General features: G+C 42.0%; 4 protein-coding genes across 11 annotated transcripts; 2 read left to right on the forward strand and 2 right to left on the reverse strand.

Annotated features, from left to right (window-relative positions):
- The first annotated feature begins 282 nt into the window (after positions 1–282).
- LOC122404967 (trichohyalin) lies at positions 283–3,959 on the forward strand. Of its 2 annotated transcripts, none has more exons than XM_043409401.1 (6): positions 283–911; positions 976–1,174; positions 1,259–2,040; positions 2,117–2,315; positions 2,553–3,499; positions 3,836–3,959. In XM_043409401.1, the coding sequence occupies exons 1-5, from the start codon at positions 691–693 to the stop codon at positions 3,276–3,278; spliced, it is 2,127 nt and encodes a 708-aa protein (XP_043265336.1). In that variant the 5' UTR covers positions 283–690; the 3' UTR covers positions 3,279–3,499; positions 3,836–3,959. The 2 variants fall into 2 exon arrangements, with proteins under 2 accessions (XP_043265336.1, XP_043265345.1); XM_043409410.1 differs by having other exon boundaries at positions 2,634–3,499.
- LOC122404987 (palmitoyltransferase ZDHHC23-B) lies at positions 3,508–8,821 on the reverse strand. Its single transcript, XM_043409433.1, has 4 exons — positions 8,726–8,821; positions 4,556–5,089; positions 4,306–4,482; positions 3,508–3,963 (listed from the first exon to the last, which is right to left on the reverse strand). The coding sequence occupies exons 2-4, from the start codon at positions 5,086–5,088 to the stop codon at positions 3,771–3,773; spliced, it is 903 nt and encodes a 300-aa protein (XP_043265368.1). The 5' UTR covers position 5,089; positions 8,726–8,821; the 3' UTR covers positions 3,508–3,770.
- On the forward strand, positions 5,135–23,669 carry LOC122404915 (lysosomal-trafficking regulator). 4 transcript variants are annotated; one of them, XM_043409314.1, is made up of 28 exons: positions 5,135–5,191; positions 7,161–7,213; positions 9,200–9,438; positions 10,504–10,589; positions 11,693–12,591; positions 12,663–14,417; positions 14,490–14,555; positions 14,810–14,964; positions 15,043–15,284; positions 15,366–15,535; positions 15,605–16,126; positions 16,184–16,288; positions 16,379–16,691; positions 16,767–16,921; positions 17,008–17,229; positions 17,302–17,498; positions 17,572–18,021; positions 18,092–18,409; positions 18,492–18,608; positions 18,673–18,873; positions 18,944–19,204; positions 19,264–19,654; positions 19,723–21,938; positions 22,019–22,202; positions 22,297–22,461; positions 22,544–22,680; positions 22,772–23,007; positions 23,174–23,669. In XM_043409314.1, the coding sequence occupies exons 3-28, from the start codon at positions 9,364–9,366 to the stop codon at positions 23,655–23,657; spliced, it is 10,122 nt and encodes a 3,373-aa protein (XP_043265249.1). In that variant the 5' UTR covers positions 5,135–5,191; positions 7,161–7,213; positions 9,200–9,363; the 3' UTR covers positions 23,658–23,669. The 4 variants fall into 4 exon arrangements, with proteins under 4 accessions (XP_043265249.1, XP_043265239.1, XP_043265230.1 ...); XM_043409304.1 differs by lacking the exon at positions 5,135–5,191 and adding an exon at positions 5,664–5,771; XM_043409295.1 differs by lacking the exons at positions 5,135–5,191; positions 7,161–7,213 and adding an exon at positions 8,906–8,912 and having other exon boundaries at positions 15,605–16,288.
- LOC122405001 (ankyrin repeat domain-containing protein 49-like) lies at positions 16,494–25,208 on the reverse strand. Of its 4 annotated transcripts, none has more exons than XM_043409460.1 (4): positions 24,927–25,208; positions 24,634–24,794; positions 24,205–24,541; positions 16,494–16,567 (listed from the first exon to the last, which is right to left on the reverse strand). In XM_043409460.1, the coding sequence occupies exons 1-3, from the start codon at positions 25,072–25,074 to the stop codon at positions 24,206–24,208; spliced, it is 645 nt and encodes a 214-aa protein (XP_043265395.1). In that variant the 5' UTR covers positions 25,075–25,208; the 3' UTR covers positions 16,494–16,567; position 24,205. The 4 variants fall into 4 exon arrangements, with proteins under 4 accessions (XP_043265395.1, XP_043265393.1, XP_043265401.1 ...); XM_043409458.1 differs by having other exon boundaries at positions 16,517–16,553; XM_043409466.1 differs by lacking the exon at positions 16,494–16,567 and adding an exon at positions 23,850–23,962.
- Positions 25,209–25,409: the final 201 nt, after the last annotated feature.

Here is a 25,409-nt window from a genome sequence, read left to right on the forward strand (position 1 = left end):
AAATGGACACTAGTAGAATGGCTCTATACGTTTTCCTATGCGTGTTCCTTATCGCGAACCGATGCGCATATCGCACACACGTGTGGCATTGCCGCAATGGCAATCGAGAACGTGGGATTTTCGTTCCGATGCCATACGCAGCCGGCTAAGGTGTATGAATAAATTGTTATAGCTCTTGAACCATGTTTCTCTTATGGAGTTTATGGGATCGGGAATTTGCTGTCGAGGCCCTTAGCCATGCGACTTAACCCTGCATTTCCGCGTGGATCCCATACAATTATTCGAATAAGATATTTCAAATAGTAATTAACATTCGATACACAATTATTAAATAGTTCCGTGCGCCTTATTAAAATATTTATCGAATTGTATGCAATTGAATTTTCCGTTTAAATATTCATAATATCAACTGCAATAAAATTAATTTTCATACATGGACAGGCATTAATGCAAAGCACCACTGCAAGACTTTGTAGCATTTCGTTATCCGATACTACTGATTTCCATCCCCTGGTTTTTTAATAGGTTTGGGCAGGTTTATTTGCATGTATAGGGGATATCTTTCACAACTTTCCTTAACAACGAAACAACAACGCAACAAGGGGGCCAAATAATGGCTTTTTGATATATCTATGCTCATAAATGTAATATCGTTGCTTAATTTATTCAAATACGCGATTATTCTGTGAAATGAATGCGAGTATGATACACGCAAACGACGTCACTGATCTGGTAGATCAAATTACGAAAGTAAATATTTTTTCATCATCGGAAAAACTTCGAATGTCAAGGGACAAGGAGAAGACGACGTTCCTCGATCCGAATTTAATTATGGATGCGAGACATCGAATACCTCGGGAGGATTTGTCTGTTTCGTCCATGAAATATTCCGCTCTAGCGGAAGCCAAGAGGTATTTTCAAAAGTAATATAGTACACAACTTTTGAACGTGCATTTCAAAATGTATGCTTTGCAGATTATTGACGCAGGAACAGACGAAGGAATTGTACATGAAGAAACAGGAGAGATTCCTGAAACGAGAGTTGACGAAATTTGAAACAGAACTGCATAGATATAGGTCAGAGTTATTTAAACCATATATCTGTAAAAAAAGAAACCTTGCACCCTCTGATGATGTAGACTTTTGGAGAACATCTAGGAGGAATAAAAACAAAGTTAGCATAAATTTTACACAATTAAGAGACCTGTAATTGATTATATGTATATTGATAATTGAATATATATAAATTTTTTTGTAGATAGCTTTCAGAGATAAGTCTGAGAGAAATTGTAGCATTGGTGAAAGAGTTATGGAGACTCGTCTAGAAAATAGCACAACAGCAGAAGTTAATGACTCTTCCTTAGAAGCAGAGGATGGGAAGAACTCGAAGACAGAAGAATGCGAAATATCATGTGTTAGAAGTATAAAAGTAACAATCAAGGACAAACCTAATTTCGAATCAGATACACAACGTTTATGTCTTTTAAGGAAATGTTTTGATGCTCTGAAACAAAATGCCAAGGAAGAGCAACGAATTCGCGGCATTAAGACGAAGATTCAACAAAGTATGGCTGCTAGGATAATGAAAAAGTACTTTGATATTTGGAGAATGTGTACAAAGAATGCAAAGAACAGGTTGCAGAGCCAAAAGGAAGAACTCTCGGAAGAACGAAAGATCGAGAAGTTTATAAATACAATTACGGAACGTCAGAAAGAATTGATGAAGAGTCAAAAGGATCAAAAGGATCAAAAAGGATCGAGTAACGCAGATATAAGAAGAAAGAACGTATACTGTAAACCCGTTGTTGTCGAATCGCCGGCACAAAGTCGGTTAAATGCCCAGAAACGAATAATAGAAAAACAGAGAGCCAAATTGACAGAGCAGAACAAGATGATTGAGGAATTAAAACTAACGCAAACGCAAAAGGAAATATCCAGGACGACCAAAGATACAGTAAATATTGTTAAAGAAATGCTCCCTCACTGTGGGCAAGGGACAAGAAGAACTTTAATACAATTGATGCAACAAAGCGGCTATAGGTATTATAAATTTCCATGACGATTTACAATGTAAACTCATGGCAGTTAACATTGATTCCATTTGTCTTTATAAAAGGGATGAAAGTCTGGTGGTACCTCGACGATTACCGGATCCACCAAAATTTTTATTAAGAATGGAAGCTCGAGCAGTTGCCAGACGGAAGAGGGTAAAACTAGCCGAAGAATCGCGCAGGAAAAAATTGGAGGAACAAGAGAGGAAAGCGGAAGCCGACAGAATAGAAGAAGAACAGAAGAATAGAAGAATACAACACGAGGTCGAATAGTATTCTGATCTATCGATAGTTCTGTCTATTAATTTTTTAAATGCTACATTTACATGTAATAACTATAATGCGATTATAAGAATGTTTACGTTTTTAATCGTTTTCTAGTCAAGGGGGGAAGGGGTCATATGTAAGTTCAAACAAGGGTAGCTGATATCCACACGACGGTTCTGTTGTGCACGATACAAACAATACAATGAATTTTTGATTCGATTTATGTATTAACAGGCTCTAACTCAAGCAAGAAGTCTACGGAAAGAGCAAGAACGAAATCGAAAACGGAAAGAGCAAGAACGAAATCGACAGCAGGAAGAGCTAGAACGAAATCGACAACGGAAAGAGGAAGAACAAAATCGACAACGGGAAATAGAAAAATTAAAAAATTTGAACAATATGGCGGACGTATTTCATCGAAAATACTTACTGCGACATTATGTGATAGAGCCGTTGATAATTCTGGTTGAAGAAAAGAAAAGTAATATTAAGAAGGTAGATAACCATTATAGGAAGAATTTGATAAGGAAAGTATTTATAGCGCGGAAAGGAAATACGGAGACTCGATCCACAATTATAATTGAAACTGCCGAAGTTTATTATAATAGAAGTTTAATAAGAAAGGTATTTGAGAATTGGAAGAAGATGGCTAAAGAGACGAGACTAAATTACCAAGTTGCCATTGATTTCTGTAATATGAAACTCTTAGATAGATACTTCAAATCATGGAAAATAATAGCATTTGAACTAAAAATACAATATGAAAAAAAGAAAAAATTAGCCATCAATCATTACGAACTAAATTTAAAAACGAGATATTTTCATACGTGGAAGAAGTATCTTGTAATTGCTGTACATATAAAAGAAAGCGAGAAAAGGAAAAACGAGTTGAGGCAATTGGTGCAAACTGTGATTCCTGACTTTGATCCTAAACAGAGGGGCGTAGCATTAGAGGATTAAAGTATAGTTATAATATTAAATTAAAATACAAAAACTGTATATATAACGATATTTTAAAAATGATATAATACAAACATTTATCACGTTTAAACATTTCAAGTTTAGATCTTAAATGTACTATACACAATTGATTAATACAATTTATTACGTTAGTCGTACAATGACCACTTTATCACAGTTACAATAAATATACAAATGATGCGCATAATAATGAAACGAAGGTGATTAATATTTTTAATGGAGATCAGTACTTTTATGTCTCGATATGTTATTAATAAGTTCAATACCACGAGCAATAGCTTAATAGTATTAAGTATCTTGTTATTGTAAAAGAAGGAAACAATAACGAGTGTTAAAAGTATATTAATAGTGAAAGGTGTGCTCGAACTAATATTAAAGCGTACATTGCGATTCACGTACTGCTATGCCTGATGTTTTTGCCACATATTTTCCGTACAAAGTAAATTTAATATTCTAGTCTACATTTAGTATCTAAGTTTTACAGCAAAATAATCGTGATACAATTTTCAATGTACCATGATCATATTGACTTCCAGCTTCAAGAAGACGTCGCTCGTTCGATGTTGTACCAAGATAAATTAACCAAAGATGATATACTAAATAGAAAAGTACCACCAGACCAACGAGCAAGCTGTAGAGTGCCGAGATGAAGCAGAGAGCAATACTGGAACAATATGTACATTATATACCAACTGGGTACTTGAAGCAAACAGTTGCGCGACACGTTATCTATTCAATTTTTATATTGGTGGAAAGCAAATAAGAGATATTACAATATTTACGACTTTAACACGAGTCTGGACAATTATCGCTATCATGCAATTATTGAAGTTTGCATCGTAGATTCTTGGTATCTTTCCAGTTTAGTTTTGAGAGTTAATACCAAGAAGTATTGTGCTTCATCTGGGTATCATTTTATATCCCCGATTACTATTAATTTTAACAGATTGTCTATTCCAATTAATTACAGCTGTTCAACATGAAATAACACCTAAGAGATACATACTCTAATTGATGATATACGTCGCTGCAATCATCCGGTAAAAGGACAGTGCCAATAAGTATAAACGGATGGCAGACACTAGTCATGGTTAAATTGGAACCATAGATAAAAGCTATGGCTGAGAAATACAAACATCCTAGATACCATTTTAAATTGCTGGAACCTATGCAACAATCCAACCTGAAATAAAGAGTATATATATACAATATAATCCATTTTTTTTTTTTTTTTTTTGCATAATTTAAGACTATACCATTTACAATGATATTCTCTATTCAAAATACACGTTTGACACATGCGACAGTGATGAGCTTTTGGTGGTGCCCTTCTTCTGCATGTAATGCAAAGCTCTCCGCTTCCTTCGCCAAGTTCTAAACCTTGGGTGGTCAAGGCACCTTCCTGAGTGGTGGAATCTGCGTTTAGTCTACTCTTGTAGCCACACGATATACCTCCCACGACACAAATTATAAACATTAGATTCTCTTCTGGCAAGATCTCTAATAAGGGTACGACACTCGTTTCAAATATCAGCATCAACATGACGACGCTTGTAATCGTCCACATTAGAAAAAATTTAGTTCGTAGTAAAAACCTCAAGAAATTGTGATGCAAGTAGTAGACCAATAACGGTGTTGCGACGAATATAATTACAGTACAGAGCATCGTTTGTGCAGCTATCACCGCTAACGTTGGAACCGCAAAAATTGGTATCATCGCATCGACTGAAATTTGTTTAGCACCGGCCCTCCAACCGCAAGGATTTCGCAGTCTCTCCCAAACAGTCATCCTTTATTAATAATAATTATATCGAAAGGATGTGTTTATACTCTCATGGAGAGTCGGGCAAGGAGCTACACCAGTTTATGGAGGTTAAAAACGTCGTATGCATGTACGTACTACATATTGTAAAGTTTTAATTTAACGATTCTTGGGAATGTCGTACGGTGAACAGGTGGCAGCACCATTTAAAGTACTTAAATATTGTTAGGTAAACATTAATCAAATTTCTTCCGATCGTGTTCGCAACAGTGTATCCCTTTAATGACGAACCATTGTTACGATAGAAATCAATACCCCTCTTTCGACATTTTCTCAAACCGACAAGGATAATTAACGAATTGTCTCATTTAGATAGAAAATTGGGCAACAGAGAAAAGTATTTTCGTATTACGTACGTTTATTTCTAAAAAGCGTGCCCCGTGTAAAAGATTGTTTCTGACCGTAGTTTGAAAGTGGCGCAAAAATCATAAGGAAGATGAAAACATCAGTGTCTGTTTCCAGTATCCAATCGCGATTACATACGTACTTCGTGCAGTACGAAAAGAACAATGGTGTTAATGTTGTTATTCCAATTATAAAAAATCGTGATGGTTCGTTAACAATTATTACATCTAATTCTAATCGGACGACGCGTCTCGGGTATCGAATACTCGGCTGACGAACAAGCTGTGTTCGTAATTCCCGAAAAGGTATTGCCATCTTGTTCTATAGTGTTCTATACGTTTGTCCGTTGCCCTGTCCCGTGTAACATTTCTCATAATCTTGCCGCGCATGAAATCGTAAACGCAACATCGGTGGCGGGAATTGCAACGCGTATTAAAAATACGGTGAACCAGGGCAGGAAAGAAATTTTCACGAAGAGAAAAAAAATGTATGGTATCTTAATCGACAACTTTGTAACAAAAAGTTCGAAGGTCAACAGTTATCCGAATCAACTGTTTGTTTGATGTAACCATTAAATGATCGAGTCATCGAATTCGTTGATCGATTACGAGCAAGCAGGTTGATCGTGGAAACAATATTCAATTAGTTTTTAATCGAGAGAAACATAAAACCGAAAGTTACGGTAACATAAATCTCGTTTTTCCTACGTTGATAATAACGAAACATAAGAACGATGAAGGTTACCGGAAAACGGAATGACATGACATTTTGGTTGTCGATCGATTAGTTCTCAAATTTACCCTTTATTTTCTGTGAATTGAAAGTGTTTTTATTGGTTCGATTCAATTTAAATTAAACTTGGTATTTCTTGTGTTGTTAACGTTAGTGTTATTGTTATACATTCACTTGTCCTTGCAGGAGTATTAAAAGTCTAGAGTACGCGCAACACGTGTAAATATTTTTATTTACAACTAATTCCATTAGAAATATATTAGCAATCAGTGGATCGATCAAAGTACCAGATGGAAGTTTTTTTTCTTTAAATCAGTACTACATACGCATTACATTCGAAAGTTGGTCGATCACTCGGGAAGAATCGAACGAGCACTTTTTTTCACGCGATTTCTTTTATCCGCGTAAATTATCGCACGTTACAGTCTATTTCTTACTTTCGCCGGCACGACAAACGGCGGGACAAATATTGATTGTTTTTTTCGCGAAAGAGAAAAAGACGCGGATGCACACTATTATCACGCGTTGCTAATTAAAGAACGACGGGGTAGAACTCCATTAAGATAATCGCGGAGCACAATAATGAGCGGGCTATACGAGTCAAAGATTGATAGACAATTACGGCTGAACGACTACTGCCTAGCTGAAACTGAATGTTTTCAATTGTTTGCACGTGTTCGCGCGGTTATCGTTGTTTGTCAGGCACTGTTAGAGCCATTGATTGTGGCGGGTGGGGGAGGAAGAATGATACAAATAACCGATAATTATAACACTGTTTGGCGGTGGAAACGTATGTCGTTCACGACACAGATTTCCATGAGTGCGACATACAGATCGTTCCAAAATACGCGATGCATTTCGATAAATGTAGAAAACGATTTTTTGTGAAAAATGAACGAAATATCCATTGACCGTCCTGTCGATGCTCAGAGCATTTTATTTACACTAATTACGTTTTATAGGAAGATAATGTGGTAGCGAGTTCGACGTGGACTACACGACCGGATTACTAATGGTGGGACTTTGGATTTGCAACTATAAAACATAAAAACGAATCACATAAAAGAAAAAAACACACATTATACTTATATTAAAATTGCGTGAAGAGAAGCAATAAAAGTGTGTATCGTTTAAGTATGTAAGTATCTGATTATTTAATAAATCAAAATAAATAAATTGTTGTATTAAAGGAAAATATATTGGTTTCAGAACCGAGTATCTACCATCCCTGATTTTAAGATGACCAGGATTTTCGAATTAGATTTTTCCGCTGTTTTGTACATTCGAAACGATTCCAAGCATTCGAAATCCCATTGCTATCAGCTACGTGACTACTTGCACGACTGACTAATGGTATACCTGTTAGGGAGGGCATCCCCGACGAGAAATATATCCCGTTGCATCGAACGTTAGCGGAGGGTGGTATATTATATCCTGCGTAGCCGGCGTCGTCTATCCTTCGTAGGATTTGCCTCTCTTTTTTCCCCCGAACACAGGGGGTAGGTAGTCTGCGACGCGTGAATCATAAGTTTTCGTCGACGAAAGAAGCCGATTGGAGGCTTTCTTTGACCTACGGGAGGCTCGTCTCTCTAATCTCCCCCTTCCTTCCACCATACCGCGGATCCCGATGTGGAGAATCATCGAGGAGATCAGCCGACAAAGTAGCTTCGTAGTCGCTCGTGAACGAGGCTGATGATCGTCTTTCGATGTGCATTCGTATTCGGTTATTGTAATTCGCGAGCCATCGATGCACCCGATTAACGGTCAGAAAAGTTTGAACGCGTGGCGCGCTCCGCACCCTTCGGTATTATTCCACGAGTCAACATTATCGTCGGGGCGGTGAAAAGTATCGAGGAATGTTCGAAAGCGAGGAGAAGTAATTTCGTAGAGCGAAGTTATCGTAGTCAAGGGAAATACGGGTGATCCAACGACGAGACGCGACTCCGAAGAGATTGCCAGTGCGTATCCGCTACGATAATTGTTGGTTGGAAGCAAAGTCGCGAGGAAGCGTACGGAGAAGATCAATGACCACCGGCTGCTCGTAGTAAAAAGTCGTAGTAGAAGAAACTCGTAAATCACTGTTAGTTGACCGGAACGATAGTCGATCGTTCGAAGAGGTCGTGATCCCCGTCCGACGATGGTCGTACGTGCGTTAAACGATTTTCTCTGAACGTTCTCGCTGCGAGCGGAGATACACGTATAGATACGGTTCGGTGTTCGGGAGCATTGACAGTAGTTTTCTCTTTCCGGTGTGTCGATCGATAAGTCCCGGTATATAAACAGATATAGAGGAATCGAGAAGCGTACGCGATCTCGAGTATCGTTCCGGGATCTTGGTCGCGGTCGGCAGTCGTGGATAAACAAAAAAAAAAGAAACGACCGTACGGGTCCGAGACGGGGCGATAACGGGGCAACCGTTGCGTGGCACGAGAGTAAATCAGTCGATAACGAGCGAATCGATGCTGGTACGTCGTAGACCCGGCACTGTTTCGGCACTGTTTCCTCTTTAATGACCGTCACCACGTACCGTTCCGGTGGTGCGCGTCTGGATCCGTAATGGCGGTGACGGTACGACGATGTCGTACTGGTGCCCACGAATCCCGGATTACCGTTCTCTCTTTCTTCGCAGACCGTGGTTCGTAGACTGTGAAAAGCTTTCAGGCTTCGCGCGGAATGTTGTAAACTGGTCTGTCGTGTACTCGTGGGGATGTTATGTAAGCTGCAGTCGGGTCGGCATATAAGCGCGCATACACGCGAAGACGTCGCCCGTGCAATAGTCGCATCGCGTATGCGAGAAGGAGTCGCGTCATGACGCGTCACGGTATAAACTCGAGGTTGTCGGGGACGCGGATTACCGACGAGAGTACACTTTCATCGACGGCGACGAGAATCACGTCCGCACGGCACCTCCGTATACTGACATCGCCAAAGAGCTCGATTTACGCGCGTACGCGATGCGTTTGCTCGGACGAAAGCTAGTGTAAGGTCTCGATCGTTTCAGGTGATCGGGTTACGTGCTCTAGCAGTGATCCTCGAAGGTTGCCCGAGGACACTCTGTATCCGTGGTTCAGTTTCGACGAGCCGGCGAGTTATGAAGAGGATACGCGGCTGAAGACCGAGGACAGGTACGAAGACGACGAGAAGGAGTACGAAGAAAGTCTAGGAATGTCTTCGGCTTCGGCTAACAAACTGCAGATTTTGTGGGATCGTTTCATACACGCGGAGCCGCAGAGTTACGAGGTATATGTGTACATATACGGATCCGTGATTTAAAAAATCGGAAGCGTACCTGCAACTCTTGAAAATTTAAGGAATTTTATCTTTTTGGAAATATGTAAATAATGCCGCAACGGTACGAGAGAAAAATCTAGCGATATGTACCTATTGCTGTTACCTTGGCGTTTCAACCTTTCTCCTCGGTTTTCTCGATGTATCATCCGAACGCGAGGAACTTGAAAACACGTTCTCGATTAATGCGTCCTTCGTCGTCTTCCATCGTGGAAGATTTCGTAATCGACGTCGATCATTCTCCCCCTCGTGGTTAAACAACGTTTTAGAATCGCGTCAGGATGACATACAAGTCACGCATAGTGACCTAGCCCTGACGATACTTTGCCGAGTGGCCGTAACGAAATAACGTACGATCCCTCTGACTCGTCTGCCATACACTGCTGGACAAAATTATAATTTAATAAAGAAAATTGATGAATGTAAGAAGAGTTCTAGTTCTTAGAAAACAGTCGAGAACCGTAAGACAGAATTCACTGTAATAGGATATTTCGAAAGTAGAAGAAAATTATAAGACACTTCCGGATAGTCTGTCGGAAATCGAGATGCTTGTGATAAATTTTATTCGATCACGATCGTAAAGTTAACAATGAAAAAGAAAGAGCACAACAGTTTACGAATTCGCGAATTTAGATAGCATTTACGTCACAAGCCATTCTAATCTTTGTGTATTTCGGTCGCAAATCCTATCGTGATGATTATTTTATCGCGTGCACGGAGACACGTGTAATAATCAACGTGCGTTTCGAAAATGAAAGAAAGCAATGTCTTTGTTTAGCATTCTATATCTATCATTTCCTCGTCGTATTATCTATCTCGTAACCAGTTGTTTTTCTATGATTTGCTACAGTATCGAGTCTCGAAATCACGGCACCGTTTAGAGCAAGAGAATCTTTAATTATTTGTATACTGCTGTAACTAGTTATTCGTTACTGCTACGGAGTCATCGAATCGAACAGAAGACAATTTCATCCCATATCTTCGAATACGAGCTACTAAATATTTCTTTTGTCTTAGAAATCATCCTGGTTGGACCTGTTCCTCGCCGAGCTTCTTTCTCAAGCAAAAGAAGGTCGAGACCTAAAAGATGTTCTATCGTTTTGGTAAGATTACGCCGCCACAATTGTTATTAAGCTCTTTGAGTAAATATATTTTTAATACGCGTGTACGGTCAATTTTACGACCCACTATACGTGAGTAAGTACATATGTACGTACGAACCAGAGATGGGCATTTTCGACGTAAATAAAGATAACAAATAATTACGTCAAATGAGATAAGAAATATAAGTTTTCGATGAAATAGATTCATACAATTGAAAAATATTGTTTCTCAAATAATTTCATTACTTCAAATAATAATAGTGGAAAATAAAATTTTTTTCCTTCATAAAGCATACATGTTAATGTAAATTGTTCCATCTCGGAATGTATGAAACTTTTTTTTATGTATGTATGTATGTATGTATATTCACCTTTATCAGATCCAAAATTTTTATCATCGTATCGATCACCATTTCTTGTCTACAAGGAATATTTTCTGCAATCTGTTCTCGATCGCTGCTTCTATGAATACATTGCGTAATCGATGTCTCGTTCTTTCATTCAGCCATCTTGTTTTCAAGCGTGAATGAGAAAAGGCAGTAACAACGAGTACGAGCAAATTGTCAAATAGAAATTTGACTTTTATAATATTTTATCTTGATAACGCTCATCTCTGGTACGAACTAGTTTCGAATTCTTGCATAGTAGTCGTCGTACTTTGAAAAGCATAAAAAAGACTGGTGGTAGGCTAGTTGCGGTGCTCGTCGACCACAGTATAAAAACGTGATCTCACGTTTGCGGTTTCGATGCAATTTTTTACGTATTACTATTAGTTTTACCGTGCCTGTTCGCAGTCACTTTTACATGTTTGCACTTGCTACGTACGATTGTTTTCGACATAATTGAAAATACATACAATGAATAATTCTGTCCACTTATCGTTCACCGGCAGCATCACTGTTCCGGGTACGCGGAGTCGCGAAAATTTCGCTCGATCGTTCGGAAAACTCCTTTGGAAGATACCGGATCGTCCACTGAAAATTAGATTGTATAGGAGCGCGAACAATGGTCGTATCGGGGCGATAATGATACGATAAGCGTACCTCGTCCGATGGATAAGATAGAGATATATAAAAGACGTAGTATGGAAATATCCATTACAGTTCGGTCGGTGGCGGTGGAGTATCCACTCTTATAGCCTGCGAGTTGCTCTCGGACGTGCACGAACTTTGCGCGAAGAGGATCGACGGGGACGAGCTGATCGGATTGAGGAAGTACTTGACCCAAGATCGCGGCTGGCGGTGTCTGGCGGTTTTGCAGCTGCTCGGTGTACGGGGCCTTTCTTGCGGACGCGAACTGGTGGCTCTGCTGGTGGCCCTATATCCGGTCGCCCTTCAGGAAGAGAACACCAAGGCCGATTTCGCGCCTTCGAAGGAATCCACGCGTTCATCTGCGCAGGTTTCCACGCCCAATCCCTATGTGAGGCTTTACCGCAACGACGACACGGTCGACACCATAGATATCGTGCCGCAGGCGAAACGCAAGGCGACAAAGTCGGCCCGCAGCGGCGGCCACCACGATGGAAATGCCTCGACGCGGAGAAGAGCCAGCCGTAGACACAGTATCGATACCAAGGTGCCGGTCCACCATAAGCAAAGATCGTTCGGTATGTTCGAAACGCGACGTAACACGCCGGAAATCGCGAGCAGCGAGTCCGAATTATTGACGGGCGCCGTGGATCAGGCGCGGTCGCTCACGCTCAAGATCCGCCTGAACCCGATGGACTTCGAGTACTTCACGTCCGTCGTCAGAAGCGACGAGGAACAGAAATGGCAAGCGGCGCTTTACGAGCTCCCTGCACGACCGGCCAAAAAAACGCCGACGGATTACACGGACGAAAGAATCAAAGATGTTCTGGATGCCAGGATCAGCAACTTCGAGGCCAGTCTGTTGATCATCCAGCTGCTTCAGGGGCTCAGAGAATACGATACGCCCGCTGAACAGACACCGGCCGTGCAGGTCCTCAAGTTCGCTTTGGACGCGTTGTGGTCCCTTCAGTTTGGTAAGGACGTAAGTTTATTGATCGTACACGTAATATGTGCATTAATGAATATTGGATCTTTTATCTTGCAGACGGCGTAGGTTTGGCCGGCACGGAGTGCGCCACATTGAAAGCAGCGGCTGCAAGACTGATGCTGACAGCGTTGGAGCGAGTGGTAAGAGCGAACGAACCAACCACGGCCGTCATTCACAACGGTTTACTACCCATGACGTTGAGATTGCTCGAGGACGCCTGCAGCAAACCGGTGAACGTGTTCTCGCCAGAAGAGGGCTCGTTGCTGCAGGAGTTCATTTACGGTACCATTTACGGGATCGTCACTTTCCTTTACTGCCTGTTGCACCAGCAAGGAGCCGCCGTCGAGAAGTTGTCCGACTTTCTGGAGCTGTTCCAGCTGTTCACAGAGAGCCAGGACGGCAAGCTCGCGGAGAGAACGTTTCTCGCGATCATCGAGCTGCCCAGCGTCGATCCAGCGAGGTCGATCGTGCGCGCGAGAAAGGTCATTGATATGATAGGTGCTCTGATGAGCGGCTTGAAGTCCGCGCGTCGCGATATTTCGCACGCAGCTCGTTGCAACCGAACCAAGCACAAATCTTGCGTCGACGAGGTTCAGGCTCACCATCATTCGGACGCGTTTGGGATGGCTTACGCTACTGGACAAGGGCAAACCGGTGTCGTTACCAAACAGGCGTGCTGCGTTTCCTCTTTGTTCATGACTCTCGCCAATCTCCTCCGAGAATCTTGTAAATTTGCCAGCGAGATACGGGTCAGGCTGATAAAAGTCTGCACGGCGGCGGGCACTTGTTGCTGTTTTCCAGCCGAAGTGCTCATGTCCAGCGTCGTCGTTCTTCTCAAGATGCACGATCCGGCTACCTATGCTCCGGCCGTAACGCTCCTCGAGCGAACGTTTTTCAAAGAGCTCGGCGCATATTCGGAATCCGATTTGTGCGAAACCTGCGACAGACCCGCGACCTACAGTTGGGATTTTCTGGAGTCGTACGCGGATTTGTTGACCCCGGAAGAACCGAAACTGTGTTACGTCGTGATGGCTCACCTGCTCAAAATAGGGTCCGGCTCCAGATTACACGTTAGGCGAGAACTTCTCTTGAAAGTCTTCTATCCCACCTTTTTTAAAGCTAAAACCTATTACGCGAACGACACCGGAAGCGCGATAGCGAAATTCCTCGTTCAGTCCTGTCTGGCCGCGATGTCCTGCCTGATCGTGAACGCGCACATATACGACGCGTTTGCGGAGATAAATGGATTGAAGGAAACGCTGGCGTTGCTCTCGAACACAACTTTTGCCAGAAGCGTGTACGCGTTACTCGAGGTCTCCGTTGTCATCGAGATCTGGAAAACAAATTCCAGCAAGTTCGATGCCCAGGACGCGGAGAGACCCGCGCTCAAATCTTTGTTCGACTCTCTCGAAAAGGAAACGACCAAGTTGTTGCGCGCTATAGACGGTATAGCTGATAACTTTGGCGAAGAACGAGGAAGTTCACGGAAGCACAACGATTTAGAACGAACAACGATAGATAATCTACAAGAGCGTAGCGAAACGGTGGACTCCAAGAGCAATAAAAATTTCTACCTGCCGGAAGTATTCGATAATTCCGAAAGCGTCGTGACGTCTCTGGAAACCGATAGCGACATAGACGCGAATAAGAAGATGAATTTGCACCAAGCGAGCGCCGCCTGGAGAGCCGCAGCCGGGGTAGCTCTGAGCAGCCCAACGTTTCGCTCAGAATTATCGTCGCATTCTGTATCCAACATATCTTTGCAACTTTTCAAAACGTTGGCCGTGTATATCTCTACGGACACTATTCTCGGTACGTTCAGAGAACCATCCTTACGCGTACAAAAATCTCTAAATTTATATTTACACGTTTCTCTCGTATCAGGTACCAATAAATCAGCGCACAGACTCTTCGAAGCTTTACTCACGTGCTGCTTAACGTCTCCATTGTGTAAGTAGTTTTATATAACGAACGTGAATCATAAGTGTTCCTGTCCTACGTGCTATGCTATCTTGCACAGCTGCGGATTATAATTCCAATAAGCTCGGAGAATTCGTTCGGTGTGAAAACAGTTCACGAAACGTTCGTCACCGGTACGCATTTCCCGAGTATACAGCCGTCGACGAAGGATTTTCATTTCATAGAATCGTAGGACCGTTGCATTGTTTCTATTTAAACGATTTGTCGTCGTACACGTGACACAGGTGACTGTGATATAATCATGGAGCTGGGAAGAGCACTGATGGACGCGGGTATAAAGCTGGGCCGTGGACTGGCCGTGATCGTGGAAGCTCTGTTGAAAGTCTCTATGTTAAAACCGGCGCAAGAGGAAACCATTCCGCAGTATACTCGACCCAGAGTGAGTTCCGTCGAGCAATTCCTTCGCATGATCTTCAAAGTCAGGTTACTGTGAGATTCTCTGTATCTTTCGTTTTAGTTACCGACCATGACGTTGGACACGATGCCGGACTGTGCAGCGGACGACAGCAGCGCAGGCGAATACGTAACTGCTGACGATGGCTACGAGGCAGACGTCGAAGTACCAGGCAAAAGTCCTCGCAGCAACATTGTGAAAAGAAGCAATTCTCTGGGACCGGTAGTCGAACCAAGAGGTCACGCGAACGCTCACCCAGCCTTGTGCTCGTTGGCGATAGATCTGTTGATCCATTTCAGCGAACAGTGAGTTTTCTTGAACGTTGCGCAAAGTGTAAACCGATTATATGTAATAAAAGAAACTTTATGAACAATGTTCGTGCACAGAGGTTTGGACGCCGACAGAGGATCCATCGTGACCACCGGTTTAAGAAAAGTTGCAGTTACATGCAGGGAAAGCGCCTCGACTTGCGCCGCGTTAGCAGGTTCCGGTGTGATCACGAAAATACTGAACGGGTTCAGGGATATATTCGCTAGCAGAGATGCTCAATATCGAGGTACTTTTCATTAACATTTCCACCGAATATTTCATGTTAAGTGTGACATTACGCGACGACGTCTTTCAGATTTTCGACACGCTGTTCTAGAAATGTTCACCCTGCTAGCGACACAATCTATTTCGCCGTCGGAATTAGTCATGTACCTGTCTCTGTTTAAAATCGATGCACCTCCGCTTTTGTCGCTGCTGGAACCACTTTATCATCTCGTACTCGCTGCACGACCCCAGCCCAATTTTATTATGTCGTTTCCCGTGCTTCCCGGACCACCGAAGGTACCGCCGAAAACTCGAGCGGAGGAATTCAAGAACTTGGAAAAAGCTGAGAATCTAGTGAACAACTTCCGGAAAAGACACCTTGCAACCGGTATTTGTAGCCCGTGGTCTGTCCACGCAACGTGTCTGCCAGTTGGTTCGGAATTGAGCTGGCCGGTTTGGTTACACGGCTCTTCTGTTTCCATGTGGCTGAGGGTTGAAAGAGGATCGTCTGTTACCAGCAAAGGAACAGTCCTCGGTGCATCACCGTTGCTCGATTCGGATAACGACAGCTTGTCAGACTGGTGTATTCTGTCCGATAACTGGAGTCGCGAAGGTACGTTTCTACATACAGTAATGCTCGGTAACTTCAATGATCACCCTTCTGCATCAGTCATAGCAGGTTCGACGTCTCCGCCCACGCCATCATCGATCATTCATTTGTTGTCTATCGGGCTCGAGTCTTTGGTTCTTGAAACCTGGTTGGACCTCAGATCAGGTAATTAAGTACACTCGGTTACTATAATTATTAACGAAACATTTACTTTTTATCGTACACGTATTTCAATTCCTCGCTTTCCCTGTTCAGACAAGCTGATCTTACGGTTAACGCGGCCAGACGACAAAACGAATCGAACGGTATCCGAAACGTCGATAACCGATATGCTTCCTTCTGGCCGATGGCATCATTTGGCATTGAACTTCAAGGATACCGTTTTAAAGAAACGCAGCGCCGTGGTCGAGGTTGTCCTTTGGGTGGACGGCTGGAAAGAAATCACTGCGATATTACCATTCGACGGCCTGTTGGTGAGAAAGCCTGGAACCACGTGTGTATTATTAGGACAGGTGGGCTCATCGAGTAGTATCGGTGCCTGGTATCTCGGGAACTTAATGGTATTCAGGTATGTACCTTCATAGCGTGGCATTAAATCATCGATTACACTCTTCAAGGCGTTGATAACCATAATAATTTACAGATGCCCAGTATTTACGAAAGAGAGAGCACTATACCTGGCGAGTCTCGGACCTAATTACACTAATCTCGCGGAATGTATTTTAAACACGGACAAGCCAGATTTTGCACCATTAATCGCATCCGGAGCGTTGGAGGGTATACGAGAAGTACGATTCGGTAATTATCATAAAATATCCATTATCACTTCAATAGAGCGGATGGTCTAAGACCATGTGTACGATTAACACCTATATTTAATACAGAGGGTGGAAAATTTGATACGAACCGGAGGAAGTCGTACGGCGGAACGTATTTAAGACACGCCGTAGAGACCAAAGTGTCCGACGCTAAAATCGATTGGGACGCGGTGATGGATGCTACGAATTCACACCTGAGCGAACTGCAAAATAATTTGCTCCTAAGTTACGAGGCACAGAATCCTAATATCGTTCATTTGTATCCCCAGGCTATCGCGAATCCGGCTGGTAAGTTTATCGATTTCTACATAAAATATCAAAGTTTCCTTTTTCGTATAAATATCGCATACTCGTTTCTAGCCGTGGTAAGAAATATGTTTCCGGGTCAACCAGGTTTTAGGGTTGTCTCCGCACCGGAGCACAGAGTCACGCAGCAACCTCCTATGTCGGTAGCTCCGATATTGTCCGTTCGTTTGGACTGCCAACAGTACAGAGGACTGATACCCGCTGCGACCTTGATCGGCGGGGTGCCCATATTTCTATACCTATTCGCAAGGGTAAGCATAATCCTACAGAGACAAGAGACACGGTCGTTCGATTGCTATTAAGTGCAAAATTATTACGCCGCAGGTAGTCGAATTGAACTCCACCGAGGAAGAGCAAGCGTTAGCTCTTTCGATAGTTCTGCACTTAATACGGAGCGATTCGGAACTATTAAATCAGTATCGATCAGAGGGCGGAATCGCATTAATCCTACGCGTTTTAGAATCGTCGCGATGTCACGCAGGTAGACATATACTAAAAGCGATCTTAGACGCGGCTTGCGACAGTTCGATCCTGATAAAAGATATCGGCAGCGGGAATCATTTGGTATCGCAGAATTGCGAGGCTGTCATTACGGATCCTGAACTGATCAAAGGCGCGCTTACCGCGTGGAGAACGTGGGCTAAATACGACACGTTGAATTTGTTGTTGCAAACGTTGTTATTGCTATTAAGGGACCAACATTCGCAGCGCGAATTTAACGCCGCTCAACTGAACAGAGCAGAAATCGTCAACACGATTCTGACATTGTGCAAGGTAAGTTGTGCGATTCGAGAGGAAATTAGGTTCAAGGAAACAAGAATAGTCATTTTGTTTCTTATCGTAGGAGCATTTCATGTACGAGGAATTAGGTGCTGTGCTTGATTCTTCGACGGGAACAGCCGTGGTCGAGTTAATAAGGGCATTGATGGGTGCTCCTCCAGAGTTTGCTCATCTTGTGGCAATCACTGATTATCTGGTTCTCGTACATCAAGCGTCGGAAACGTACATCACGCATTCGAAGCACAATATATATTTTTTATTACCGTCTCTTGGGGAGAAAAAGGTCGTGAAGATTAACTCCATGGCAACGATCAGTTCTTCGGAGGAATCAGTAGGAACATTGGAAAATAGTAAATTGAGCAAAGGTTTAACGAACATGCAGGTTGGTACCTGTGTAGTCCAAATATAGCAACTTCGAATAAAAGTTAATATATTTAATATTCAACGATGTATGCCTTTGACAGATTCAAAGAAATAAAATGTCAAAGAGAAAAGAGCGTCGAAACAGTCCGATTCAAGATACCAGCGCCGGGGAAGATTCTGGAATTGCGGCTAGCGATGGATCGAATCCTCTCAGTAACGTAAGCATTAAATAAGTTTTTGTTCCATACCATGATGTGTTCAATATCATGATTTTTTATTTAGGAAAAGCAATGCACGTGGATGGATGAAAGAAGGGCCTGCCAAGGTCTGGTTTGCGAAGGTCTTTTGTTGTTGCTTCGGGATGCTGTCAGAGTATTACCCGATAGTCAAGTTGGATTGGTATTGAAACACGTTTTAAGAGCTGAACTTTTACTTGTATTGGCGAACAATCCCGACGCCAGAGTCCGTACCGCGTTAATTAAAGTATGTATAATCGTATAAGGTAATAAAATTGTATTGAAATTCATCTATTGTAGCGACGATTGTTGTGCAGGTCGTGCAAACGTATTTGCAACGCGCCAGCGACGAAGAAGTGAACAAATTTATAAAGCAAAAGTACTTTATGCATCTGGCGAATCAAATAGCATTGTATCCCGGAAGTGAACCGCTCGTAGTCGCTTTAGAAAATCTTGCTTTGAGAGGACCGACGCTAGCTGCGATGCCACCGTTAATGGCCATGATTGCAAAAGCAGCAGCCACCGAGCCAAACGTGGCTGTGCCAATAGTGTCATTTATCACCGACATAATCGCAAAGGTAAGTTAGTGTCGATTAAGTACTGTCCATGAAATGAGACAAACACATTTCCATTACAGAATCCCAATGCTTTGAGGATGCTTTTGGAGCAAGGGTTGATCGAGTCGCTGGTTCAAGCATTAGTCGGTGGTGCTCACAAAGGCGGTTCTGCCTCCCTCTATCGAGATATCCATGTGCTACTCGTAGCTATCGCCACGAAACTCTTAGAATCTCTAGGAAACCATCAAATGCAAGCTATCCTAGATATGCATTTGATACTGAATCACGTGGAATTAAAAGAAAAATCTGACTGTACCAAAAACAGAGCTTGCGTGTCCGTCATAAGGAACGCGCAAGTTTCCCTCTTCGACGGCGAACTCGATGTGCTCGCGGCGAAAGTCTCCAATCAATCGGGTTTCCGGTTACGTAGTACGGCATCGTACCTCGCTTCAGCGTATCACATAACCTCGGGTAATTATTCATATAAATTTTGTACCAGGTCCAGCCGTGATAAGCATACTTGACAATGTGTGTTTCAGTCTTCACAACCTCCAGCGATCAAAGCGACCATGGCTCTCGATCATCCAGCTTCACGAGCCTTCACGCGCCAACTGTTGCAACGTTACGCGAACCAGGGAAAGGAGAACTACTCGAACGGTTCCGCATTATTCTAACGCGTGCCGTAGACTTTATAACGTCAGCCGATGAACCGCCGTCAGGGAACGAGCTACAACTGACCAAAAGATTATTCTCAATTCTGTTGCACGGTCTTTGCAATCCGCTGGAAAAGAAAAATCATTGGAGCAGCGGATGGTTGACGAGACACGCTCTCAGAAAATACACGGCAAAGATAATGATGTGGTTGCTCGGACCGCATCAGAGCAACAATACCAGGATTTTTGCCATCAGGTCGCTGATGGAAGAGCCGAAAGCTGATAAAATATTATCTTCGATTCTGGAAGTTCATCCGCAAGTAGAACAAAAGTTTACCGTGTTCTTTTGGGATCTCTTGCAGAAACGAGTGGAGATGCCTAGCGCCGATGCGAGATTGTGCGCTGAGCTGAGAGAAGCGCTGAATGTGTGGGACTTGGCGAAAGGTATAGATCAAGCTAGATCAATCGGGGTATGGAACGAAGAGCTGGCATTGTTGAAACGCGAATTGATGAGAGATCGCGACATATGGATCGATAATAATCTTCCGGCTATTCAAAGGATCGGCAACAGATTCGACGTTCTCTCTAAGCAATTAACAGAAAGTGCCATGACTATAACGCAGACGGTTGTGGAGGAGCAGAATCAAGAACGCAAAGTATTAATGGAAAGACTGAAACACTCGAGGGCGATGGAGGCTCAAGCAATCGCTAAATGGAGGGATTTGGCACGACGTTTAACGCACGAGAGAGCGCCCTGGCATTTCCCGAAAAGTTACCCGAGAAGTTGGGAGTTGGATCCAACGGAAGGGCCTGCGAGAGTCAGAATACGATTACAACGATGTCACTTGAACATCGATAAGAGATTCTTTATGGCGGATTGTCAAAATAAATTGGATGCAGCGGAAATCGAGGGACCGTTGTCTTATTTGTTCATGACCAATCGGCAAGATACAAATGCCACAGCCTTGATCGAGCGATTGCATACCAGCGAGAGAATACGTAAAATGTCTCAAGCCAAGGTGGTTACGCCCAGAGCTGAACTAGCCGGTGAAGTTCTTATCGGTGAAACCTGCCTATACTTTGTACCTGACAATCCGGACGTACCATTGCACACGGACATAGCATTGGGCGGACTGGATTTGGCTATGGTGGGCGGAACAGCGTGGCGTCTCGATGATATTCGGGAATTGCACAAAAGGAGGTACCAATTGCAAGAGAGAGCCATCGAAATATTTTTAATTACGGGAAGAACTTATTTATTGGCGTTTAACTCGTCCAAGGAGAGAGACGAATTCGTAACAGAATTGTCTGCTTGCAATTTACCGAGACGAGTGCCGGGTGATGATTTGAGCGAAGCCATCATGTTATGGCGAAGCGGGGCTTTAACAAATTGGGAATACATAACTTGCTTGAACAAATTAGCCGGCCGTTCGTACAACGATTTGATGCAGTACCCTGTGTTTCCGTTTGTCTTGGCAGATTACACCAGTGAAAAAATCGATCTGAACAATCCGCAGATTTATCGAAATTTCAAACGCCCTATGGCTGTACAGGATAAAAAGAATGAACAGCACTACATAAACAATTATAACTACCTTAAACAAGCTTTGTCGGAAGGACTGAATTTAATCGCTTTGAATCAAGAGCCGTTTCACTACGGGTCGCATTACAGTAATTCTGGAACGGTGTTGCATTTTTTGGTACGATTACCACCGTTCACCAGCATGTTTCTGTGTTATCAAGACGATAATTTTGATATTCCCGATCGAACGTTCCACGCGCTGGCTACAACATGGCGGCTAACCAGCTGCGACTCGACGACAGACGTGAAAGAATTAATTCCCGAATTTTTCTATTTGCCTGAATTTTTACTGAACTCCGAAGGATTTAATTTCGGTGTACGGCAAAACGGCAATCGAGTAGGAAACGTTGAATTGCCAAAATGGTGCGGAGGTGACGCAAGACTGTTCATTCTTGCTCATAGAGCAGCGTTAGAGGCAGATCTCGTCAGGGAAGTTCTGCCATATTGGATCGATCTGGTGTTTGGATTTAGACAAACGGGAAGGCCCGCGGTAGAAGCCATAAATGTTTTTCATCCAGCCGTAAGTTAAACTAAACGATCATTGGATATTTCAAACTTGGGACACATTTTGGAATAACATTTTGGAATTTATGTTTCCAGACCTACTATGGTTTTAACGTGGAACAAATCGCGGATCCTTTGGAACGTCAAGCTTGGGAAACAATGGTACGAACGTATGGCCAAACACCGGCTCAATTATTTAGAGCTGCTCATCCGCTGCAGATCCAAAACTTTGGCAACATGTCACATTCCTCGTTACCGCAAGTCATCGATGGTGTGGACGGTATGTTACAATTTCCGTCTCCTAAATAGAATTGTCAAATGGCGTTTCCTAGATGTCATTGTATGTGAAGAGGTTATATTTTATGCGATTACAGGGATAAAATGGGGAAACTATGTTGGCGCGCCTGGAAACGAACCTGTTTTATGTTGGAAACACAAATACAGGGCACCATTGACATGCTTGATTCCCTTAATAACTGGTGATGTTTTTGGATTACCCAACTACACTACTCTATTGCTCGGCTACACAAAAGAGAAGGGTATAGATATATTACTAATTCCTAGGATCAAACATTTCATAGTTTCTTGTGCTTGTAACGATTGAGCGTATAATGATTTCAGGCGCGAGTATGTTAAGTGGAACATCTGTATTGGGAGCTGCTCTGGTGTCGTGGGGAGGTACAGATGGAATTGCAAGATTGAAATGTAAAAAAGAACAACCGCCCAGACCGTTGATTAAATCTTCGGGTTTGGATCCAGTAAGAAAATCAATTTATACAGGGTGTACCATAACGTATATTGTCGAATTAAGAATTACGTAATATAGTTTTTCCTTTTTTTTTTTTTTAGATTACTATTTTAGGTTCGTCTCCAGATTGTGGACAACTCTGGGCAGGCCACTTATCTGGTAGAATCACAGTGTATGCGTACACCGTTGTAACGAGCAAAATTGATTTCAATTCAGTACCGGCATGCGTGCTTCTAGCTCATAGAAGTAGAATAACGATAATATCTCTTTCACGGGCATTTAGTATAGCCGTTACGGGCGATTCAAATGGCAATATCGTTATTTGGGATTTAAACAGGTTAATATGCTCATAAATACAGAGTGTCTCGCGCAACTGAGAAAAAGCTACATCTTTAAAATAATTATTTGAGAGATACAGCTTTTCCTTTTTACGTGGGATACCTTATACATAAGAATTTATATCGAACTCTATGTTAAAATTATTTACCGTCTTTCGATTGCAGTTTAACGTACGTAAGATCGATATCCTGTGATCAGAATTATCCTATTCGTTTACTAGCGATCAGCGAAACTCTCGGAGATATTGCGGTTACTTACGACACTTCCAAGACGATCGAAAACACGTCATCATCCAGTCAGTCTGAACTTAAAGTATTTACCATAAATGCAAGGGCGGTTGGATCTGTTCTATCTAAGAGAAGAATAACAGCTCTTTGTTATGGGAATGCGCCCGAAGGAGTTTCCGTAAACGTTATTGCAACAGGATTAGATAATGGAGTTATAAGATTGTGGAGCAGTTGGGATTTAAGATTAGTTAGAGAAATTGTAATTGGTACTAAAGGGTGTGGAGCAGTGATTGCAATCGCATGGGCACTCGATCAACATCATCTCTATGCAGTTACCGAAGATTTTACCGTCCTTATATGGGAAGGATCAAAACGTTTGAGCAACGGTACACCAAAATTCGTTAACTTAACATCGCTCTAATGTAAATAAACGAACCGAAATGCGTTTTCTAATATACCGGCGAAATTTGATATTTTACTTTAAATGTATTTAAGCATTAATTTTTATATTATTGATAAATATTTCGTAACAAACACATTCTATTTAACAATTAAGACGTTTAACATCACGCTCGCAGTTCACAATTTTTACGAATATTAAAATCACTCAAATAGCGTTTCGTTTTTACAATGACAGTTCTACATTACATATGCATTTATTAAACAAAAGGCACGCTTAAGTATTATTTTATTGAAATTTATATTACAACAATTCCTGTTGTGTTTCTAGAAATATATATCAACATCTATATTTTTATACTCTGTTGAATTAAAGCATACAATGCACTTTTATAGGAATTACATGGTTTGTTGTTAATATATTTATAAATATAATAGTGTATCAAAGATACGCTTATATCATATTATCACTTTTCAAATATTTTTCTACATTCATAATGTTGTAACTCGTGTATATAAGTATATTTACTGAATCCATAAATCCTAAATAATGAAGTGTATCAACTTACTTCAAATAATATTTAAGCAGTCTTCAATTATCTCAAACATTGGATAATACTTTCCTGTTCTGCTTGCAATTTGTTTTGCTGTGTCCCCGCTTGAATTTATTATGGTAGGATCCGTATCTGAATGCAGAAGAAGCAGTTGCAAAGCAGGAGAATTGTGAGAGCTTGCAGATACTAAATGCAAAGGTGTTTGATTCCCTTTGCTTTTAGCATTTACATCTGCTCCATTTGCAATTAACACTGCCGCACTTTCAACATTATTCCAAAAGCATGCACAATGTAACGGTTGCCAATCATCCGTGGTCCTAGCATCTATCTTTGCACCAGCTTGCAGCAAATACTGTAAAAAAGAGAAACTAACAGCGATACCGAATATTTCCAAAAAAATTGAAAATCCAATGGAATAAAGCGATCAGAAAATAATGTCTATACTTCCACAACTTCTACATGATTGGTATAACATGCTCTGTGAAGTGGAGTGTAGCCATCCTTATCCGTACACTCCAACAAAGACTGATTTTTTACTACTAACTTCTTGACTTTCTCTATATCACCATTTTCAGCTGCATGAAGAATCTCTTGCTCATCAGGCACTATGAAGAAAATTAATATATCGTTGAACCGATCGTTGTTCGAATTATTGTACACCGACTATCAAGCTTTAAAGCTTCAAGAACTCAAGGTTTATACAATAGTATATACTGTTTAAGATCATGAGTTCTAACTTTTCGGGTTGCGTTCAACTTCTATTCCAGCGTCGTCGTCCTCCCAACCACTCACTTGCATACCCTCCAGTCGCGGTTTACATAACATTTTATCACGGATTGCTCCTAAATCAGTTAATTGATCACTCTCCTCCTCGGACGATGACATGTTCGTTTTATTAAAAGTTTACGAAACGTCGAATTTATACACTTATTCCATTGTGACAGAACACGCCACGAAGATAGTAACGTGCAAAAACCGCATGCAAGTTATCGTCTCGAACAGTGTTACTAGACGGCCGAACAGAACGTGTATGTGAAGCTGCTGCACTTTGGACAGCGTCGGAAATTAGAGAAAGATGGCAAATACGAGCCTTTCCTTCTTACCCTCGAAATACCTAAAACCTAAAATTTTTATTTTACAGATGGAAGTTAAATTCCATCCATCTCTCTTTGGGTCTCCAGTCGCAGCAACCTCCTTGTGGTGAGACCTGGTAATCGGTG

Source organism: Colletes gigas, unplaced genomic scaffold (assembly GCF_013123115.1).
Source record: "Colletes gigas isolate AHSC1104 unplaced genomic scaffold, ASM1312311v1 Colletes_gigas_Sc00001, whole genome shotgun sequence".
NCBI classification, from domain to species: domain Eukaryota; kingdom Metazoa; phylum Arthropoda; class Insecta; order Hymenoptera; family Colletidae; genus Colletes; species Colletes gigas.

Bases quoted from the DNA above. Each gene is read 5' to 3' on its own strand.
- LOC122405001 (XM_043409460.1), bottom strand. From the start codon at position 25,074: ATGTCATCGTCCGAGGAGGAGAGTGATCAATTAACTGATTTAGGAGCA. The intron at 24,795-24,926 runs GTTAGAACTCAT...TTTTCTTCATAG, and splicing joins AGTTGAACGCAACCCGAAAA to TGCCTGATGAGCAAGAGATT. The intron at 24,542-24,633 runs GTATAGACATTA...TCTTTTTTACAG, and splicing joins ATCATGTAGAAGTTGTGGAA to TATTTGCTGCAAGCTGGTGC.
- LOC122404967 (XM_043409401.1), top strand. From the start codon at position 691: ATGAATGCGAGTATGATACACGCAAACGACGTCACTGATCTGGTAGAT. The intron at 912-975 runs GTATTTTCAAAA...TATGCTTTGCAG, and splicing joins GCTCTAGCGGAAGCCAAGAG to ATTATTGACGCAGGAACAGA. The intron at 2,041-2,116 runs GTATTATAAATT...TCTTTATAAAAG, and splicing joins ATGCAACAAAGCGGCTATAG to GGATGAAAGTCTGGTGGTAC.
- LOC122404987 (XM_043409433.1), bottom strand. From the start codon at position 5,088: ATGACTGTTTGGGAGAGACTGCGAAATCCTTGCGGTTGGAGGGCCGGT. The intron at 4,483-4,555 runs GTATAGTCTTAA...TCTTTATTTCAG, and splicing joins AGAGAATATCATTGTAAATG to GTTGGATTGTTGCATAGGTT. The intron at 3,964-4,305 runs GTATGTATCTCT...ATATTGTTCCAG, and splicing joins GACGTATATCATCAATTAGA to TATTGCTCTCTGCTTCATCT.
- LOC122404915 (XM_043409295.1), top strand. The intron at 18,410-18,491 runs GTTGGTACCTGT...TGCCTTTGACAG, and splicing joins AAGGTTTAACGAACATGCAG to ATTCAAAGAAATAAAATGTC. The intron at 18,609-18,672 runs GTAAGCATTAAA...TTTTTTATTTAG, and splicing joins GATCGAATCCTCTCAGTAAC to GAAAAGCAATGCACGTGGAT.